General features: G+C 44.6%; 1 protein-coding gene across 1 annotated transcript in view; it reads right to left on the bottom strand.

Annotated features, from left to right (window-relative positions):
- Positions 1-18,867, bottom strand: part of LOC120940706 (N-acetyllactosaminide beta-1,6-N-acetylglucosaminyl-transferase-like) — a 73,831-nt gene extending 54,964 nt beyond the window's left edge. Inside the window, exon 1 of the mRNA XM_040353708.1 lies at positions 17,754-18,867. Coding sequence (XP_040209642.1) covers positions 17,754-18,714 — 961 coding nt within the window. The 5' untranslated portion in view covers positions 18,715-18,867. The remainder of the gene's footprint in view (positions 1-17,753) is intronic.
- Positions 18,868-23,060: the final 4,193 nt, after the last annotated feature.

Raw genomic sequence — 23,060 nt, 5'->3', positions numbered from 1 at the left:
AAAAAAAATTAAGTTTTTATTTTTTTCTGTTAATTTTTTTGTAAATAAGTTTTCTCTTTCAATTACGGGCACTGATATGGCGGCACTAATGGGCACCGATGAGATGGCACTGATGGACATCGATGAGGTAGTACTGACGGGCACAGATGAGGTGGCACTGATTGGCGGCGCTGGTATGCGACACTGATGGGCACACATAGGCGGCACTGATGGGCACACATAGGCGGCACTGATGGGCACACATAGGCGGCACTGATGGGCACACATAGGCGGCACTGATGGGCACACATAGGCGGCACTGATGGGCACTCATGGGCGGCACTGGGCACTCATAGGCGGCACAGATGGGCACTCATGGGCGGCACTGATGGATACTTATGGGTGGCACAGATGGGCACTGATAGGTGGGCACTGGGCATGGATGGGCACTGTGGGGTGGCACTGATGGACACTGGGGTGGCACTGATGGACACTGGGGTGGCGCTGATGGACACTGGGGTGGCGCTGATGGACACTGGGGTGGCAGCACTGATTTTTGCCAGGTTGCCAGTCAGTGCCCATTTGTGGGCACTGACTGGCATCTTTTTTTTTTTCTTTATGCTTTTTTTTAATGTATTTTTTAGACTTTTTTTTTTTCTGTCATTTTTTTTTTTTTTTGCCCACCCTGGTGCTCCAGGGTGGGCATCCCTGGTGGTCCAGTGTGGCGATCCGAGGGGGGGCTGCGCTGTTAAACAATCAGCGCTAACCCCCCCTGTCAGGAGAGCCGCCGATCGGCTATCCTCTACTCGCGTCTGTCAGACGCGAGTGAGGAAGAGCCATCGACGGCTCTTCCTGTTTACATCGTGATCAGCCGTGGTTGGACACGGCTGATCACGTGGTAAAGAGTCTCCGCCGGAGGCTCTTTACCGAGATCGGAGATGCAGGGTGTCAGACTGACACCCCGCATCACCGATCGCCGCGATGCGCGCCCCCACAGGCGCGCGCGGCATGAAATCCTGCAGGACGTTCTAGAACGTCCTGTCAGGATTTCATAACCACTTCCCGGACGTAAATCGGCCATAGGCCGGGCGGGAAGTGGTTAATGAATTTCAACATATTCGTAAATATCCGAATTAACAAAAACACTTTTTAACAAATTTTTCCGAATACTCGTAACTTTGAATATTCTAAATCTCAGAATTTCAAAATTTTCGAATTTCCAAATTTCAAATTTTTAAATTTACGAATTTACAAAATGTGAAAATTCTAAAATCCGGAATTCGAAAATCCCGAAATTTGGAAATTCGAAAATCCAAAAATTCATAGATTGTAAAATACAATAATTTGAAAACACGAAAATCTGAAAATCTGAAATAATAACATATAATAAGTAATAACTATTAAATTATAGGTATTGGAATTTCCTTTCAATTTTGGCGGTTAGTGAACGTAACGAATACGAATTCATCGGATGTTATGAATTTTCCGAAATAACGACTGCTGTATCTAAAGGAATGGAACGTAATGACTTAATAATAATAAATAACAATAATAAAACATACAATAATGCATAGGATGCATTAAGGTGAAAAAACATGAGGGTTTACAACCCCTTTAAGGTATTTTCTCACATATCGTTCTGTTCCACTGATTGCATAATTGAGGAGATAATCACTCATTTTGAAAGGATGTTGTTTTAAAATACTAAATAAACCATTCCAGTTTAAAGCAGATAACGCAGTGGAGAAAATCCTCCCAAACTTCCTTGAAGAAGGTAAAAAAACAAATGTACAAAAAAAGAAATATAATACACTAAACGTTAACAGTATAGCAACTGGTACCACATTTATTAAATTCATAACATTCTAAATGGGGCTTCTACACCTAGATCCTGGTGCTCACTGATCCATATAGCTCAATATACATAAACAAAAAGCCACATGCATTGGTGCCATTAGGGCTGGGCATCAAACATCAGATGATGGGCACATGGCCTGGGTGCCCAGCCCTAATGGCGCCAATGCGTGTGGCTTCTCGTTTATGTATATTGAGCCTCCCACCTGTCATATAGTTTGGGGGCAATTCCCTGGGCAAACCTAGGTTCTTGGGGATAGTAGTGCTCACATCCCCAAGCCTGTCCTTTTGTATTGCCCTGGGAGCAATAGATGCCTAGAAAATAGGCTTATCCATTGACCTTGGATTTAGAGCCAGGGATTTAATGCCAGCATTTAGTTTGCCTGTCTGTTCACTCCCCCCCACGCACATGCATGAAGATGCTGCTGATTGTTATTGAAAAATCCAAGGTAAGAACCTGGGTCTTAACCACTTATGTAAGTAAGGGTCACTAATGTATGTAAGGGGGCACACTGACCAAAATGGAAAGTAAATAAATAGAAGAGAAATCCAAATCAAATCAATATTTGGTGTGACCATCCTTTGTCTTCAAACCAGCATCAATTCTTCTAGGTACACTTACACACAGTTTTTGAAGGAACTTGGCAGGTAGATTGTTTCAGACATCTTGGAGAACTAACCACAGATCTTCTGTTTATGTAGGTTGGCTCAAATCCTTCTGTCTCTTCATGTAATCCCAGACAGACTCAATGTTGTGTTCAGGGCTCTGTGGGGGCCAAACGATCACTTCCAGGACTCCTTGTTCTTATTTTTGCTGAAGGTTGTTCTTAATGACATTGGCTGTATGTTTGGGGTCATTTCCACACAGTCAAACATTATGCAATGGAACGCTGTGTACAGTACATTTGTGTTTGCATTGCTGTACCATGGACTATGTATTGTAACGTATAGCCAGCGCTTATATTTTAATAGCAACATGACATTGGAACTTTTGAAAATAAAGAATTGTATACCTCAGTGGCAGCTGGTGATGTTTTAGGATGGGGGGGGCGCAAGACCCCGCCCCTCTATGTTTGATCCCTCCCACTTGTTATAAGCCACACCTCTTATAGAATCCACCCACTCCGTCCCCTGTATTCCACTTGCTCCCACTCATAGCGTCAGGAGTATACAGCTGAGCATCATAGGACAGAGTATATAGCCCCAGCATCACAAATCATGGTATATAGCGCAGCCTTACAGATCGGTGCAAACAAACTAAAAAATTACACTGTTAGTAATGAAGGACTCTAAATGGGCATCAGATTATCAGAGACTGCAGACATACTGCACGAGACTATCAGAGACTGCGGACATACTGCACGAGATTATCAGAGACTGCGGACATACTGCACAAGAGTATCAGAGACTGCGGACATACTGCACAAATTTATCACAGACTGCGGACATACTGCACAAGATTACCAAAGACTGCGGACATACTGCACGAGATTACCAGAGACTGCGGACATACTGCACAAGATTACCAGAGACTGCGGACATACTGCACGAGATTACCAGAGACTGCGGACATACTGCACAAGATTACCAGAGACCGCGGAATACTGCACAAGATTACCAGAGACTGCAGACATACTACACAAGATTACCAGAGACTGCGGACATACTACACAAGATTACCAGAGACTGCGGACATACTGCACGAGATTAACAGAGACTGCGGACATACTGCACAAGATTACCAGAGACTGCGGACATACTGCACGAGATTAACAGAGACTGCAGACATACTGCACGAGATTACCAGAGACTGTGGACATACTGCATGAGATTACCAGAGACTGCGGACATACTAGACGAGATTAACAGAGACTGCGGACATACTGCACGAGATTAACAGAGACTGCAGACATACTGCACGAGATTACCAGAGACTGTGGACATACTGCATGAGATTACCAGAGACTGCGGACATACTGGACGAGATTAACAGAGACTGCGGACATACTGCACAAGATTACCAGAGACTGCGGACAAACTGCACAAGATTACCAGAGACTGCAGACATACTGCACGAGATTACCAGAGACTGCGGACATACTGCACGAGATTACCAGAGACTGCGGACATACTGCACGAGATTAACAGAGACTGCGGACATACTGCACGAGATTACCAGAGACTGCGGACAAACAGCACAAGATTACCAGAGACTGCGGACATACTGCACGAGATTAACAGAGACTGCGGACATACTGCACGAGATTACCAGAGACTGCGGACATACTGCATGAGATTACCAGAGACTGCGGACATACTGCACGAGATTACCAGAGACTGCGGACATACTGCACGAGATTACCAGAGACTGCGGACAAACTGCACAAGATTACCAGAGACTGCGGACATACTGCACGAGATTAACAGAGACTGTGGACATACTGCACAAGATTACCAGAGACTGCGGACATACTGCACAAGATTACCAAAGACTGCAGACATACTACACGAGATTACCAGAGACTGCGGACATACTACACAAGATTACCAGAGACTGCGGACATACTGCACGAGATTAACAGAGACTGCGGACATACTGCACGAGATTACCAGAGACTGCGGACAAACTGCACAAGATTACCAGAGACTGCGGACATACTGCACGAGATTAACAGAGACTGCAGACATACTGCACGAGATTACCAGAGACTGTGGACATACTGCACGAGATTACCAGAGATTGCGGACATACTGGACGAGATTAACAGAGACTGTGGACATACTGCACGAGATTACCAGAGACTGCGGACAAACTGCACAAGATTACCAGAGACTGCGGACATACTGCACGAGATTACCAGAAACTGCGGACATACTGCACAAGATTACCAGAGACTGCGGACATACTGCACGAGATTAACAGAGACTGCGGACATACTGCACGAGATTACCAGAGACTGCGGACAAACTGCACAAGATTACCAGAGACTGCGGACATACTGCACGAGATTACCAGAGACTGCGGACATACTGCACGAGATTACCAGAGACTGCGGACATACTGCACGAGATTACCAGAGACTGCGGACAAACTGCACAAGATTACCAGAGACTGCGGACATACTGCACGAGATTAACAGAGACTGCGGACATACTGCACGAGATTAACAGAGATTACCAGAGACTGTGGACATACTGCACAAGATTACCAGAGACTGCGGACATACTACACGAGATTAACAGAGACTGCGGACAAACTGCACAAGATTACCAGAGACTGCGGACATACTGCACGAGAATACCAGAGAATGCAGACATACTGCACAAAATTAACAGAGGCGAACGTTAAAAAAAATCGTAATAAGCGGGGGGGGGGGGAGGGTTGTGCATTTGGATGCCTGCCGCTATTTTTGGCGAGCATTTAGTTCCCATCGTTCCTTGCAGCTAACAGGAGCAGCAGGGTGCCGGCCGCTATTTTCGCTGCACATAAAATTTTTTAAAAATTAGTAAGCGGGGAGGGGACACTTTAAAAAAAAATAAGGGGGGGGGGGATTGCCGGCTGCTATTTTTCACCCGGGCGCCCCCTATGGACGGGCCGCCACTGGTATACCTATTCCTTTTATGACCTTGTTACATTGCTGCTAAAAAAAAACCTTGGGGGAATCTTACCATATTGTATGTTTGGGGCCGTTGCCCTGCTGCAGAATACATTTGTGGCCAATCGCCAATCACACACCTCCCTGATGGCATGACATGATGGATAAGTATCTGCCTGTATTTCTAATTGAGGACACTATTGACCCTGACCAAATCTCCAACTCCATTTGCAAAAATACAGCACCAAACTTCCACCATGCTTCACTGTTGCCTGTAGACACTCATTACTGTACCACCCTCCAGCCACTCAGTGACTGCCTCTACAGTCAAATATTTCAAATCTGAAATTTTTCTGCACCCCAGTTCCCATGTTTTCATGCACAGTTGAATTGCTTAGCCTTGTTTCTACGTCACATGTATGGTTTCTTGGCTGCAATTCATCCATGACTACTTATTCTGACCAGACTTCTCCAGGCAATAGATGGGTGTACCTGGGTCCCATAGGTTCCCACCAGTTCTGTTCTTGATGGTACTGCTGGACATCTTCCGATTTAGAAGGGAAGTAAACATAATGTCTCATTTGCTGAATTAAGCTTCCATGGCCAAAAATTGTGTCTACACTTCTTAACGTTATCCGTTTTGTTGTGCTTGTTCAAAACAGCTTGAACAGCATATCTTAAAACCCCAGTCTGCTCTGAAATCTTTGCCTGGTGAAAATTTGCTGTTGCAGTACAACTCCCTTGTGTCTTGTTGCTGTGCTCAGACTTGCCATGGTGTATGACCTGGGACGGGAAACTGTCTTCCACAGCCTTCCCTTAGTAGCAGAGTTTGGCTGTTCCTCAGCTAGCCTCCAATATTCTGACTCCGATTGTTGTGAAGCGATTTATCCCTTGTGAGACCTCTATGCATGGCCTGTATAAGCAGATATACCGTATTTGCCGGTGTATAAGGCGACCGGCGTATAAGACGACCCCCTAATTTTTACTTTTTTTTTAAGACTTTTTGTCTGTACTCACCGTATAAGACGACCCCCCTTCCGAGGCTTCCAAAGCTTCATATTTCTTCCTTCTGGAGCCATATTCTTCTTCCTTCTTGCTGGAGCTGGAGCCAATCACGGCGATCAATGTATTCTATTAACTACTTGCCGACCGCCCACCGCCGTTATACGTCATCACTTTAGAGATGAATATCTCGGTAACGGTAGCAGCTGCTGCCAAAATCGAGATATTCATCTATTCTGTGGGCGGCCGTGTTAACGATAATGGCGGTCTCCGCGGCGAATCCGCCGCGAGATCGCCGTTATCGGTGGCGGGAGAGGGCCCCCCCCCCCCTCCCGCCGCTGTTCCGCGCCCTCCGCCGCTTACCGGAGCCGTCGGTAGCGGCGGAGGAGATCGCGACCATCCGGCAGCTGAGCGGGGACGAGACTGAAGGAAAAATCTCCTTCGCCCGTCCCCATAGCTCCGCTGGGCGGAAGTGACGTCAAAACGTCAGTCCCGCCCAGCGTCTTAAAGAAACTTTTTTTTTTTTGTCATTTGAAAAAATGACATTTCCAAATTTTTTTATTTTTTTTTTGCATTTAAGCCTAAATATGAGATCTGAGGTCTTTTTGACCCCAGATCCCATATTTAAGAGGACCTGTCATGCTTTTTTCTATTACAAGGGATGTTTACATTCCTTGTAATAGGAATAAAAGTGATAATTTTTTTTTTTTTTTTTCAGTGTTAAAAATTGTAAAATAAATAAAAATAAATGCGAAAAGCAAAAAAAAATTTTTTTAAAGCGCCCCGTCCCGACGAGCTCGCGCGTAGAAGCGAACGTATACGCGAGTAGCGCCGACATATGAAAACGGTATTCAAACCACACAAGTGAGGTATCGCCGCGATCGTTAGAGCAAGAGCATTAATTTTAGCCCTAGGCCTACTCTGTAACTCAAAAAATGCAACCTGTAGAATTTTTTAAACGTCGCCTATCAAGATTTTTAAGGGTAAAAGTTTGACGCCATGCCACGAGCGGGCAAAATTTTTAAGCGTGACATGTTGGGTATCATTTTACTCGGCGTAACATTATCTTTCACAATATATAAAAAAATTGGGCCAAATTTATTGTTGTCTTATTTTTTCATTTAAAAAAGTGAATTTTTTCCAAAAAAAGTGCGCTTGTAAGACCGCTGCGCAAATACGGTGTGACAAAAAGTATTGCAATTACTTCCATTTTATTCTCTAGGGTGTTAGAAAAAAAAATATATAATGTTTGGGGGTTTTAAGTAATTTTCTAGCAAAAAAAAATGGTTTTGTCTCGTAAACACCGACTCTGAAAAACAGGCCCGGGGCTAAAGTGGTTAATAAATACAAAGCCTGCTTGGATTAGCAGAGGCTGTAACATCATCAGCCCACGCCTCTCTGACTCGTCAAGCCAATCCGAGCAGGCTACTGTATGTAGCCTGTTTTTTTTTTTTTTTTTTTGTATCAGGGAAAAGTATGTAGCCTGTTTAGATTGGCTCTGTATTCATTTGAATACATCGCTCACCGAGATTGGCTAAACGGTATATACTGTAAGTAGCCGAAGCTACATACAGTATTACCGCACATCCAGCAGACATCCGAGCAGCTGACCCGGCGTATAAGACGACCCCTGCTTTTTGGCCATTTTTTTTAACCGTAAAAGGGTAGTCTTATACGCCAGCAAATACAGTAATCACTGAGAACAATCCTCATCAGGTAGCTTGAACTCACCAATACCGATTCTATTCACAGAAGTTGCTTTAATCCAAACATCAGAATACATCAGATGACAGGTTACAGCAGATGAACAGGTTGTAGTATTGTGCGGTCAAAAGATGATACTGTCTGTAGCTTACTTATGCAGAATACATGTGCCCATGTTACATGTGGCTTGTAGCTTTTCTCCATTAGACAGGAAGTAACTCAGACAGACAGAAACTCAGCAAGAAGGGTGGAGCATTACACAGAAAGGAAGTGTGTCATAGATCAGACAAAGAAATGACAAATGGGTGCATTACCACAAAAGGTCACTAGATGGCATTAAACAAAACATAACATACATAGGAAATGGTTAGGAGAAACAGTATTATATATAACAAATTTCATGTCCATTTGGCGGCACAGCCAACACAGCTGTTTCTGTTCCAGTTAATTATGATTAGCGCCTGTTTGATATAATTGGTTAATCATACACCTGACTCTAAGTCTATTAAATCAATGACTTTGAAGTGTACAAAGTGTTCAAGTGTAAAAACTGATGCTGGTTTGAAGCCAGAGGGTAGTCACACCAAAGTTTGATTCACTTTGCATTTTGTAAATTGTTCAAAAAACAAAGAAAAACTAATTTGAATGCATTCTTTCATTACATCATTTCTCCCCACCCACCTAAAACTTTTGTACAGTACTGTATGTTGATTTTCTGGTGGAAGTCTATACAGCCGTTACATGTTCCTTTTGCTACAGAACTTTCCCTAGCAATCAGCCCTTTTTGGTACTGGTAAGTATACAATACCCAGACCTCACATTGTCCTTTGATTCCAATGGTTTTGCTGATTTAAAATAATTACTGCATAAGGTCTTTAATAGTCTGCTAAAGAGGAGCTATTGTAAAGTATGTAAACATTTTTTTTTTAGTAATAACACCCATTACACACATTTCTCTGAGCACTTGTTGCACAGTAAGTGGAAAGGGGAACTTAGTTACTTGTTTCGGGTGGGAACTTCCTGTCAATTACACCCCTGTTCCCTGAAAGCAATGAAGTCCTCTATTTCATTGCTGATACAAGAGATATTATCTGAGCCCTAACTTTGGCTTAATTAGAATAACCACTTGCTAACCAGTGCAAGTTTTACATTTTTTGCACACATTGTAAAATCTGCATTTTTTGCTAGAAATGACTTTAAACCCCCAAAAGTAAATCTTTTCTGAAAGCAGAAACCCTGGAGAATAAAATGGTTGTAGTTGCAATTATCAGAAGCATATATTTAGGAGAAAATAAACTAAAATGAATTTTAGCGCAAAAAAACAATATTATACTACTTTCTTTTTGGTAAAATATAAAAGATTGAGCTGCATTGAGTAAGCAATACAAACATATCAAGCCTTAAAATTGTGCGTGCCGTGCAATCAAATCAAAAACTATGGTATCCAAAAAACGCTTTAAAAGTCTTTACAGTTTAGAGTTATAGTATAACTAATGGGGAAACTTTAGGCCAGATCCTCAAAAGGGATACGCCGGCGTAAGCCGTCGTATCCCTGGTTCTAACTTTGGAACTGATCCACAGAATCAGTTTTCCAAAGTTAGGCAGAAGATCCGACATGTGTAAGGGACTTACACTGCCGTATCTTAGGATGCAGTACCGCATCCGCCGCTGGGGGCATTTCGAGTCGAAATGCCGCTTCTGGTATGCAAATTAGCACTTAGGGGGATCCACAAAGCTTTTCAGCTTCGTTTTTTCGCCGTAAGTTTTAGTTTGCAAGTGTAAAATTAGGGCTGCTTTTACAAAGTGTAAAGTTAGTAACACCATGTAAAAGCACATTCAAGCGACGGCATTTGGTATGCATTCCTGAGGGAGAACTCCATGGCAATTTGTAAAATCAAAACCGGCATGGGTTCCCCCCCAGGAGCATACCAGGCCCTTAGGTCTGGTATGGGTTGTAAGGAGACCCCCCCTACGCCGAAAAATCGACGTAGGGGGTCCCCCTACAATCCATACCAGACCCGTATCCAAAGCACGCTACCCGGCCGGCCAGGAATGGGAGTGGGGACGAGCGAACGCCCCCCCCTCCTGAGCCGTACCAGGCCGCATGCCCTCAACATGGGGGGGTTGGGTGCTCTGGGGCAGGGGGGCGCACTGCGGGCCCCCCCACCCCAGAGCACCCTGTCCCCATGTTGATGAGGACAGGACCTCTTCCCGACAACCCTGGCCGTTGGTTGTCGGGGTCTGCGGGCGGGAGGCTTATCGGAATCTGGGAGTCCCCTCAAATAAGGGGGCCCCCAGATACCGGCCCCCCACCCTAAGTGAATGGATATGGGGTACATCGTACCCCTACCCATTCACCTGGAGGCAAAGTGATAGTTATTAAACACACAACACAAGGGTTTTTAAAATCATTTATTAGTCTGCTCGGGAGGCCCCCCCTGTCTTCTTTAGCTCTAATACCAGGGGGGGCTTCTTCTTCCGCTCTCCGGGGGTCTTTTCCGCTCTCCGGGGGGGGGGGGCTTCTTCTTCCGCTCTCCGGGGGGGGTCTTCTCCGCTCTCCGTGGGTACCTACCGGAGCATGATGGGACGGTGAGGCCTATATAAATGGGATGCAAGGCGCGCTTCCATCATTGCAGTGAGCAGAGGCGTCGGGTCAACATCGGAAGAAGGGAGACGAAGAGAAGAGAAGAAGATGACGTCACAGAAGACCGCGCTGGCTGCCTGCTAGTAATTGAGCTAACACACGAAGATAGCAGGCAGCCAGCGCTGAAGGAGAAGGCACCGGACAGCTGGAGAAGAACCGGGGTGCGCCGAGTCAACAGCGGAGAGCGGCGAAGATAGAAGAAGACCCCCGGAGAGTGGAGAAGACCCCCCCCGGAGAGCGGAAGAAGAAGCCCCCCCCGGAGAGCGGAGAAGACCCCCGGAGAGCGGAAGAAGAAGCCCCCCCTGGTATTAGAGCTAAAGAAGACAGGGGGGGGCCTCCGGAGCAGACTAATAAATGATTTTAAAAACCCTTGTGTTGTGTGTTTAATAACTATCACTTTGCCTCCAGGTGAATGGGTAGGGGTACGATGTACCCCATATCCATTCACTTAGGGTGGGGGGCCGGTATCTGGGGGCCCCCTTATTTGAGGGGACTCCCAGATTCCTATAAGCCCCCCGCCCGCAGACCCCGACAACCAACGGCCAGGGTTGTCGGGAAGAGGTCCTGTCCTCATCAACATGGGGACAGGGTGCTCTGGGGTGGGGGGCCCGCAGTGCGCCCCCCTGCCACAGAGCACCCAACCCCCCCATGTTGAGGGCATGCGGCCTGGTACGGCTCAGGAGGGGGGGGGCGCTCGCTCGTCCCCACTCCCATTCCTGGCCGGCCGGGTAGCGTGCTTTGGATACGGGTCTGGTATGGATTGTAGGGGGACCCCCTACGTCGATTTTTCGGCGTAGGGGGGGGTCTCCTTACAACCCATACCAGACCTAAGGGCCTGGTATGCTCCTGGGGGGGGAACCCATGCCGGTTTTTTATTTGAAAATTGGCATGGAGTTCTCCCCCAGGAATGCATGCCGAGCGACGCTGTCAAATTTTTTAAAATTTTTTTTTTTTCCCGACGCAACTTTTTTTAGCCGGCGCGATCCACAAAACTCGGCGTAACGTAACTTTGCGCATGCGCAGTACGGCCGGCGCGGGAGCGCGCCTCATTTAAATGGGACTCGCCCCATTTGAATAGGAACGCCTTGCGCCGGCCGGATTTAAGTTACACAGCCTGAAATTTCTAGGTAAGTGCTTTGTGGATCGGGCACTTAGGTAGAAATTTTAAGGCAGTGTAACTTAAAGCGGTTGTAAACCGCATAAACTTTTTTTTTTCCCCCCAAACCTGCAATGCAAAAGGCATAATAGGCTAGTATGCACCGCATACTAGCCTATTATGAAATACTTACCTCGGAACGAGGTGTGTACCACTTACCTGGTCCACGCCGAGCAGGATGTCATCTTGCTCCGGCGTGTCTTCCGGGTATCGCCGCTCCAGCGCTGTGATTGGCTGGAGCGGCGATGACGTCACTCCCGCGCGTGCGCGCGGGAGATTTAAAATCGGCAGGGTCCGGCGATGCCGGTCCTTCAGCCGTGGAGTCCCCCCTGCGCATGCGCCGCCCGCATTGCGGGGGTAATATCTCCTAAACCGTGCAGGTTTAGGAGATATTCTCCTTACCTACAGGTAAGCCTTATTATAGGCTTACCTGTAGGTAAAAGTCCAAATAGTGGGTTTACAACCACTTTAAATGGGATTTTTTAAGTTGCGCCAGGTTTTTGTGGATCTGGCCCTTTATTTTTAGTTTGAATAGAAGTGGAGGTGGATAAGAACACCTTTCAGTTTCTTTTTTTTTTATTCTTTATTTAATGGTATGCATCAAAATAATACAAAATGACAAGATACCCTTTCAGCTTTTATCACGGTCTACTTTGTGACCATGTTAAGAAGAATCTCCCTCTCTATTTGTCCTGTTTACTATTATCATTAGAAGTGGAAGTAAAAGAAAATCCCAAATGTTGGGTTGTCCCCAAAAAAGTAATAATCTGCAATGGGACACAGATGGCGTAAAAATATCTGACAGGGGAAGGGTTGCCACCTTTTCTTCAGGTCAAACCCAAACACTTCAGTGTCGCACAGCAATTTTTTTCATAGTATGCATAGATAAACTATGCATAGATATTGCTATTAAATAACATTTCTAATCATATGAAGTTAATCACAAGAGTCCCCCTTTACATCAGAGTCCACAGAATTCCCCCTTTACATCTGAATCCGCAGAGTCCCTCTTTTACATCAGAACTCTGAGATCTCTTTTATTTAGACCCCTTTCACACTGGGACGGTTGCAGGCGCTATTGCGCTAAAAATAGCCCCTGCAAACCGACCTGAAACAGTGACTACTGTTTCTCCAGTGTGAAAGCCCGAGGGCTTTCACACTGAAGCGGTGCGCTAGCAGGACCGCTCCAAAAGTCCTGCTAGCCGCATCTTTGGAGCGGTGTGTTTACCGCTCCTCCACTGCTTCTTCCCACTGAAAGCAATGGGAAACCTCGGCTAACCCTTTTTCGGCCGCTAGCGGGGGTAAAACCGCACCGCTAGCGGCCGAATACCGCCGCAATTTTGACGGTAAACCGCCGCTAAAAATATCATACTTTACCGCCACCGCACCTCCCGCCCCTGTGTGAAAGGGGCGTTATTGTAAGGGAGAACTTTGGGGACTCTAACATAAGGGATGCTCTGGTGTACAAAGAGGACTCTGATGTAAGGGGGAACACTGCCTCTCGTGTAAATGGGAGCTCTGTTGTAATGAGTGCTCCGAGAACTCTAATTTACCTTAGCGTACCCACTTAGAGGCAGGAGAGAGAAGGGGAGAAGGAGGGAGATTTCAGTTACAGACAGGGATAGATGGTGAGCTTACTCACCCCTTGGCAGTCAGCACCTCTCATCCAGATGTATCTGAGGCTGCTGGGCTTAGAATTTCCCATCCCCACTTTCCTTTTCTGAGGTACAGTGCTGGGGATTGGAGTGTGGGCAGACAAAGAGGGGTAGGGGCAGGAGAGAGAGATGCAGATCGAGCCATCTCTTGTTTACCATATGTGTATGTGTTTGGGGGGGATTGATAGTGCTGGCTTTGGGCATTGTAAAAGAGAGTGTAACAGACACTATCAGCTTAGACAACTGCATCCAGCAACCCTGCTGGGAAGCCATAGTTCGGACTTAATAATGTGTTCGGGTCTCAAACAGTCTGAAACCCGGACGCATGATTTCAAACCCGAACTGTCCAGGTGAATCCCGAACAGGTGGCAACCCTAGGGGTTATAACCTTCCCTTACTCTATGCAAAATGAAAAAAAAAAAAAAAGTTGCCCACAGTTCTACTTTAACCCTGAATTATGACCCGAGAATTATTACTTTTAATCTGACACGTGGGGATTCCACATATGTGTTGCACAATTGATGTTTATGGTTTCAGGACAAATAGCAACCACAGTATGATTAAACAGGCTGCTTGACTGTCAATGTGAATTAGTAGGAAGATATTCCCTGCATACAGAGCACATGTTCATTTTCACATTGTCATTGGAATGTGAGTCAGAATCCTTCTGTGGAATACCTGAACAGTTTGTGTGTGTTCTCTATACTGTATGATTGTTGTCAGTTACTTCCTTGTTCCCTCAGAATGACCTCTAATTCATTGCAGCTATCATTTTTTTTTACTGCACCCTAATTTTACCCACCTGCCCTTCCTTCACACTGTGGAGTTTATTAACCAAATGTACAATACTAGCTTTAGTGACTCAGATCAACCAATTAGTTCAGATTTCCTGACTTTAGGTACGCAGTAACGCTAGGGGTTACAACTGCACATTGCTACTCTCCGCATTACTTTTACAATTTATTTCCTATTGTTTTCCAGATAAACTTAACAGTGTTGATTCACTGAGGCGTGAACTGCATAAAAGTATACAAGCTACCATGTCTTTGCATGAAGATATATAAAACCTTCTGTGTGCAGTAGCCCCCCCTCCCCCAATACATACCTAAAGCCCCATCTCAATTAAGCAATGTACACAAGAGCAGCATCTCTACCGGGTCTCTTCCTCTTCATTGGCTCCCGCTACTGTCGATCACAGCCAGTGAGGGGGGGTGTGAGGAGAGATCAAGACAGGCCGTGCTCTGTGTGAAAACGGATACACATAGCAGTAACTTGGGAGTGAGCCTGCTCCGGTGCCCCCAAAGCAAGCTGTGCTATGGGGACAATAAGCAGGAGGGAGGGGGCAGGAGCAAACCAAGAAAAGGAGGAGGATTGGGCTGCTCTGTGCAAAACCACTGCACAAACAGGTAAGTATGACATGTTTGTTATTTTTTTTTAAATCTGCCTTTAATATCACTTTAACTACCTTCCACCCCTTGTATAGTAAAATGATGGTAGGCGGGGTCTCCTCTCGCTCTGGGGTAACGTCATATGACGGCGCCCCAGTGACACCGCCCTCGTACGCCCGCTCCTGGTAAAGAGGCAGTGACGCGGCTGTGTCCAATTACAGCTGATCATATGTAAATGAAGAAATGCCATTTATCGTCTCTCCTCGCCTCACACTGACAGAGTGTGAGGTAAGAAGAGCCGATCAGCGGAATTTTCTCGCAGGGGAGACTGTACAGGTTATCAGGGCACTGATCATCAGTGTCCTGATTACAGTGCAGCCCCAATAGTGCCTAGTAAGTCATACCAGTCTGTGACCATCAGTGACACCAATCAATGCCCATCAGTGCTGCCTTTCAGTGCCTGCTCATCAGTGCCACCTATCAGTGTCCATTAGTACCTCTTCACCCGCACCACCTAATCAGTGCCCACCAGCGCACATTTATGAAGAAGAAAAAATACTTATTTACAAAATTGTCTGACAAATATAACAATTTAATTTGTGTACAGCGTTGCATGAAAACTGAAAATTGGCCTGGGCAGGAAGAGGGTGAAAGTGCCCAGTATTTAAAGGGTCACTAAAGGAAAAAAATGTTTTAGCTAAATAGCTTCCTTTACCTTACTGCAGTCCTGGTTTCATGTCCTCATTGTTCGTTTTTGCTTTGAAGTAGCTGTAATCCTTCTCTGATCTCCACACTTCCTGCTTGTCTGGCTCCTTATGAAAAAACTCATGCGAGCTTCTCACTGTGGTCCATGATCAAGGAGGTGTGATTACTGTGCGTCTAAAACTCCTCAGAACCAATCAGATTCATTTTAAAAACAAACACTGCCCTGTGTTTGTTTGTTTTTGTTCTGTGTGTCTCTGTGTCACTTCACAGAAACATGAAACTAGTTTAAAAACGAAACTAAACTGCAGGTACATTATATGATTGATTTTTATCTATTTTTAATCATTTTTAAAAGGAATCAGTTAACTATTATGTCTCTATACCCTGTAAACAGTCATTTCAGCAAAAAAAATGTTTTTCTTTACTGCTCCTTTAAGCGGTTAAAGAGGTTCTTCAGACTTTTTAAAATTTAAATAAAAGTCAGCAGCTACAAATACTGTAGCCTGCTGGTTTTTAATAAAGGGACACTTACCTGTCTAGGGATCCAGCGCTGACCGATCTTTGCCGATCTTTGGGTCCCTGGTGCCCGCATGTTTAGTGTCTCCTTGTGGTTTCACAGCTGTGAATGGACCCACAGCCCGCTGGGATCTGTGACAAGTCTGAGGAGGCTGCTGGCGGGGAAGGGGGAACCGAACTTCCAGGTGAAATTGCCTGCCCCCCCAATATAAAAACATCCAAAAAGTGTTAGAGGAGGGCAGGAAGAGGAGATAAAGAGGAACTTCCATTTAGGGTGAAGTTCCACTTTAAAGCCGGCCATACATGGATTGAAATTTCAGTTCAGTAGGGACCAGCAGAATTTCAATCCGTGTATGAGGACAGTGGTTGTACAGAACTCAATCTACCGATCAACTTCTGGACAACCAGCCTGCTGGTTAAATGCCAATAGATCGGCTCTGCCGGCAGTGCTGATCAGTGTATTCTGACAGGAGGGAAGTCTTCCTGCTGTCAAAACACAGAAGCTCAGCAGGAGTGATTACCCCATCTATATGTCATGTATGGCAGGAACAAAAGGTGTCTCTGAACAAATGGTAGCCTTTATTAAAATAAGGACAGCACTACAAGTCATAGCAAAAATGAAAATAAAGCCTGGCAACTGACGCGTTTCGCACTGGAACTAGTGCTTAGTCATATCTCATGTATGGATGGGGTTAATCAGTTTTTTATTCAACCCACTGTTTGAAAGAAAACAACAGAATCATCTATGACAGTGTTTTTACCGTGGAGGAACCCTTGGCAAAACATTTAAGATAGAATCTTTGAGCTGCTTTATTTTTTTATTTTTTCCTCAATTACTTTGATAATGTAGTATGTACTCATAGGTGTGCGCACAGAGTGTGGCAGGTGTGCCCAGGCACACCCTAATCACCCTGTGCATCACAGATTAACCCTACTGCCCCCCCTTACCTCCCACAGCGCTTCCGGCTTCCCTTCTCTCCTTCCCCGCCAGCTGTTACTGTGGAGATGTTTTAGGATGAATGGGGAAAGGAACCAGTAAATATGTCATTTACCGGCCCCTTCCTTTTCTGAATGGAAATTGTGAGTTACCGGTAATGTGTTTTTGAGCTTTGAGGTGCACACCTTAAGGCAATAGGCTGCCCTATGCATGTGCTATTGGTGCTGTGGCTTTTTTAGCAGCTCCATTTTTCTGTTCTCGCTAGCGTTTTTGCATTAAGGTACATGTGACGCAAACGAAAAAAATCAAATCGTGAATTAGCATAACTTAACCCTTTAAATGCCAACTAAATGTTTGTATTAGCTTGACATTTTGCTACATTATCGTTTAGTCACACATGTCTATTTGATATGTTTTGACATCTATGATCAGTACTGGAGAGACCTAGTTGTCACTGTTGTAATACTATAGTATTTTTAATGTTTTTAATTTCTGTGTATTAATTGATAGTACTAACATTTATTGTTTTTTTTTCTTATTATTGTTGCCTAGAAAGTACATTTTTTCACTTTCAACATTTGTATTAGCAATACCACATCGAATTTGAATACACATACCTGGAATTCTATTCAGTGTCACCCAGTAGTGTTCATCGGGGCTGTAAGTGTCCTTTGACCATTTTAGAAGATCTACGGCTCTCTGGTCTTCCATGATGAACTTAGAAAACTCCCTTGTCAGCGCAACATACGCAGTGCCAAAATAAATAGTGATGTTGTGCGGAGCAGGGGGCTTCAAGGTATTAGTCCTTTTCATTTTGGAATGTACAATATCCTCACGGTAAGAGTATTTAGTCCGATGGATGGCATGACGGGGGGGCAACACCCCAGGCGTGATATTCTTCCCTTTAAATTTGTTCAAATGCTCTACGATCTCCTTATTTGTCTTTAAAGGGAAATCCTGTCCACATACATTGATGACATATTTCCATTGCACCTCTGATTTCATGAGATCTTTCATGCAGTTCAGATCCGCCTCGAGTCTCGATATCCCGGCATACACCACAGGCTCCATTTTCGAGGCGAAAAACGCATTAGGAAAACAATCCACTAAATCACTTACCGCCTGCAAGAAATCCGCGCTTGCCTTCTCATCCACATGGATGCAGTATACGTTTTGCGGCATATAGATGGCTCTGAACAGTCTCTCGAACGTTTCAAATTCTTTATGCAATACAATTATATAAGCTAAAGGAAAATCTGCTTCTTCCTCCGACAGAGGAGCTGTGATGAAATGGTTTTGCGTTTTGTACCCATCCGCACATTTCAGTTTCTTAATAGACGTTGGTAAAAAATTTCTCCACATGAAAGATTTTCCCTTTGCGGCCAATATGTCACAAGTGACCTCCAATGTAGACACATCATGGGAAAACTGGATTCTTTGTGAGCTGGGCTGCTCATTCAATTGCCTGGGATTGTAGAGGAACAAAAGCACAAGTCCCATAGCAAATACAAAGAGGATAAATTGCAAGGGCTTAAATGATTTCCACGCATTGGCATAAAGCTTACCATAGCTCTTCATTTTGCACTAGCTGCGTGTTCCAGGTGTCATTATCTTTTTTTTTCCTGGTCGTATGGGAAGGATGTTTGTCAGGCTTTTCTGCTGTCTATTTCCTCTAAGAGCTCTACGTTAACATTGTTCTGCCTTGTGGGGCTGGCTAATTGCATATGAATGCAGCACTCCTCTGATTGGGTCACCAAAAATCAATGACAGACTGATACTTTCCTCCTTTGGTGATGCAATAATATCAGATTTCACACTAACACTAAAACCCTGATTAAACAAATTGTTGGCTCGATTCTTGGGGCTTAGAAAATAAAATTTTAACTGTAAAATCTGTTCTGCAAACACTGATTGTGTAGTCTAAAAGCAAATATGATAGAAGGAATATTCATAATTCTATTTTAGGCACGGGCTTATCAAACCTGGCTGAAAGTAATAGGCAGGTTTTTTAAGAGAGCGCCCTTAGTAAATATGGTGTTTTTTTCACACTAAATTACTAATAAGCCGACGATTGATCCAAGTATTGCCTGTCGGAGCGTAGGAAATACAGCAATAAATCAAATTATGACCACAGCACCAAAATACATATGGGTTAAAATAGACGTTTACATATTAGGCTCCATTCACACTTATGTGACTTGTCATGCGATTTTGGACATGACGGGCCAGATTCACAGATAGTTGCACTTGCGCCGCGTATCAGTGATACGCTACGCCGCCGTATCTTACCTGGCGGAATTTCGAATCCTCAGCGAATTCGCGCCGTAAGTTACGGCGGCGTAGTGTTTTTCTGGCGGCGTATTTGAAATTGGGCGGGTTGGGGGCGTGATTCATTTAAATGAAGCGCGTCCCCGCGCCGAATGAACTGCGCATGCTCCGTTTTGAAATTTCCCGCCGTGCTTTGCGCGAAATTACGTCGCTTAGACGTGAGTTACGTCCTTTCCTATTCACGGACGACTTACGCAAAAAAAAAAAAATTTTAATTCGACGTGGGAACGACGGCCATACTTTAACATGGCAAGTCTATCTATACGCCACAAAATAGCAGCTTTAACTATACGCCGGGAAAAGCCGACTAGCGACGACGTAAGAGAATGCAACGACCGCGCGTACCTTCGTGGATTGACGGAAAAAGCTAATTAGCATACCCGACGCGGAAAACGACGCAAACTCCACCCAGCGGGCGCCGAAGTATTGCACCTACGATCCGAAGGCGTACAAAGCCGTACGCCTGTCGGATCGAAGCCAGAAGCCGCCGTATCTTGGTTTGAGGATTCAAACTAAAGATACGACGCAGCAAATTTGAAAGTACGCCGGTGTATCAGTAGATACGCCGGCGTACTTGCTCTGAGAATCTGGCCCGACAAGTCTAATGCCTTGTACACACGATCGGAATTTCCGATTAAAAAAGTCAGACGGAATTTTTTAATCGGATATTCTGACCGCGTGTGGGCCCCATTGGGCTTTTTTCCGTCAGAGTTTAGAAATAGAACATGTTTTATTTTTTTCCGATCGTCTCTGTGTAACTACGACAGAGAAAAAAACATGCATGCTCAGAATCAAGTCGACGCATGCTCGGAAGCATTGAACTTCATCTTTCTCGGCTTGTCTTAGTGTTTTACGTCACCGCGTTTTGGACGGTCAGAATTTGGTCTGACAGTGTGTATGCAAGACAGCTTGAACGGAATTCCGACAGAAAATTCCATCAGATTTTATCTCATCTGAAATTTCGATCGTGTGTACAGGGCATTGGCCATTCTTTTATATGGCACCTGTTCAGATCAGTGCAACTTAAAGGGGTGTTTCAGGCATTTTTTGTGTTTATTAAAAGTCAGCAGCTACAAAAAGTGTAGCTGCTGGCTTTTAATAAACACACACTCACCTGCTCCACGTTCCAGCGACGCGCCGACCGGGGCTCCGCTCCTCTCCCCCCCTTCCCGGCCGGCGTCTTCATCCTAAGTGTGGGCACCCGGCCGTGACAGCTTTCGGCTTCACGGCCGGGCACCCACTGCGCATGCGTGAGCGGCGCTGCGCTCTCTCATTGGACAGGCGATCGCATGGGACCAGTCATGTGTCCCAGGCGATCGCCTACTGCAGCCCCTCCCTGTAGGCGATTAAGCTATTCGCCTACGATGCCCCTCGGCGGAAGGAGGAAGTGGGACAGGAAGTCCCACTCCTCCTGAAGCCCCCACTAACCCCCTAAAAAAATTACATGCCAAATGTGGCATGTAAGGGGGGGAGGAGTGGGTTAAGCGGAAGTTCCAATTTTGGGTGGAACTCCGCTTTAAAGTTTTGAAAAGGTGCCTGCGCTACTTTTGGTGCAACTTTTTTTTTTATTATTATTTCCTTTTTTATCTTTTTTTTTTTAACATTACAAATAACAGAAAAGAAAAGTAATAAAAACAAACATATACAGAACAAAGATGTATCTATAAATCACTAAATAAAAATCACAAAACGAGGAACAAAAATTACTACTACAGACAAAAAAAGGGGGGGGTAAGGTTTGGGTGGGAGTTACAACCATATAAGCAATGTCCAAAAGGAGGGGTGAATAATACCCAATAAGACAGGGCCCTGCATTCACTATATCTGGTCTCCCACAGTACACAGAACATGGAAATGCAATTATTTTTATAAATATAAACTGCTAAATACTTTTTCTCTTCAGCAGTATATGGCAATCTTATAACTTCTATCAGTGTCTGGTTAAAGCTTGTAGGAGGAGTTTTCATTCTCCTCCTGACTGTCCTATGAGGATGCATGACCCCTGATTTTCTGTCTGGACAGTTCTGATTGGCCGTGTAATGATCACATGCACACCACCCCCCCCCCCCACAACAAAATAAAACTCTCTAGCAACACACACCAAACAGAGAATGTGCAGGATGCCTCCTAGGGCTCTGTGCTGTCAGAAGATGGGACAGTAAAAGAAGGGAAGGATCAGAGAAGACAGGATCAAACAGTCTTTTTACACAATGCATTAACCACTTAGGTTCCACAGTGAACGACGTGTATTGACACAACCCCCCCCCCCCCCCCCCCACGATCTTAAAGAGAGATTAAAAGAAACATTTTATCTTTCTGTGTACTCATTTACAGATCAAAGAGATGAACTTTGTTTTTGTTTTTATTAAATTGTTTCTCTGTTTAACCCCTTATTAACCCTTAAAGGGGATGCTATGCATTAAGATAAAAAGCCTGTGCAGCAGCCCCGCTCAGCCCCCTAATACTTACCTGAGCCCAATCTCTTTCCGGCGATGTCCACGAGTGTCTTGGCCTCCTGATTGGCTGAGACACAGCAGCGATGCCATCAATCAAAGTCAGTCAGCCATTCAGGAGAGAGAGGGGGCTGGGCCGGGTCGCAAAAAAATTAGGGAGCTGTGACTCCGCTTGGGTGCCCCCATAGCAAGCTGCAGGAGGTAACGGCCAAGAGCACAGAAAAGGGACCCGAGAAGAGGAGGATCTGGGCTGTTCCGTGCAAAACCAAACCACTGCAACAGGGCAGGTAAGTATGACATGTTTGTTATTTTTATAGAAATGAAAATGAGACTTTACGATCACTTTCATTTACTCCAATCTGCCTTTTTAACTCCTTATTATCCGTCTCCATTTAACTATTTTCCTAGTTATTTTTTTTATAAATTTACTTTTATAAACTATTAATAATTAAAACTTTTTTGCATGATTTGTTCATTAATATTTTTACACCTTTAACATATATTTACAAGTTCCACATTGAAAAAAGCACAACATTTTAAAACTATAAGTAGGCATAGCAAAGGAGCCCTTCAGATGGACACGGCAAGCCCCACCGGTGTCCGTGACGTCACTGAATCTCCGACGGAACTCCTTGAAGACCCGGAAGCCGGCAGAGAGGTGAGTATCAATCAAAAGATTTTTGATCGATCCAAAAAATTAACAATTAATCGAGGAATTAATAGTTAATTTCCACAGCCCTAATATATATACATACACAAGAATAGAATGCACTCCAGAGGTTTTGTTACAAATGCACCTTTGTTTTTTTCGTGCAATATACAATATTGCATCAACGTTTCAGTCTGATTAAGGACTTTTAACAAGCTGATAAAAAGTCTCTTGGCGCACTTAACCAATTAACAGTAAACGCATACACTTGCGATATCATGCCAAAAAGCAGTAAATACATAAAGCTAGTAAATCATACCAGTAAATGACTAAACCAACTTGTATATTATGCAAATTAGCAATAAATGTATACACTTTATATATCCTAAGAATGGGTATCAAATGCATACAAATATATGATATAAAGCCCTATGCTCAAACTCCCACTACTCTTGGGCGACAACAATGCCCCAATTCATACAATATAAAACAAA

This window comes from Rana temporaria, chromosome 5, assembly GCF_905171775.1.
Source record: "Rana temporaria chromosome 5, aRanTem1.1, whole genome shotgun sequence".
NCBI lineage: Eukaryota > Metazoa > Chordata > Amphibia > Anura > Ranidae > Rana > Rana temporaria.
The sequence above is the reverse complement of the archived record's forward strand: the minus strand, read 5'-3'. Positions and strand labels throughout refer to the sequence as shown.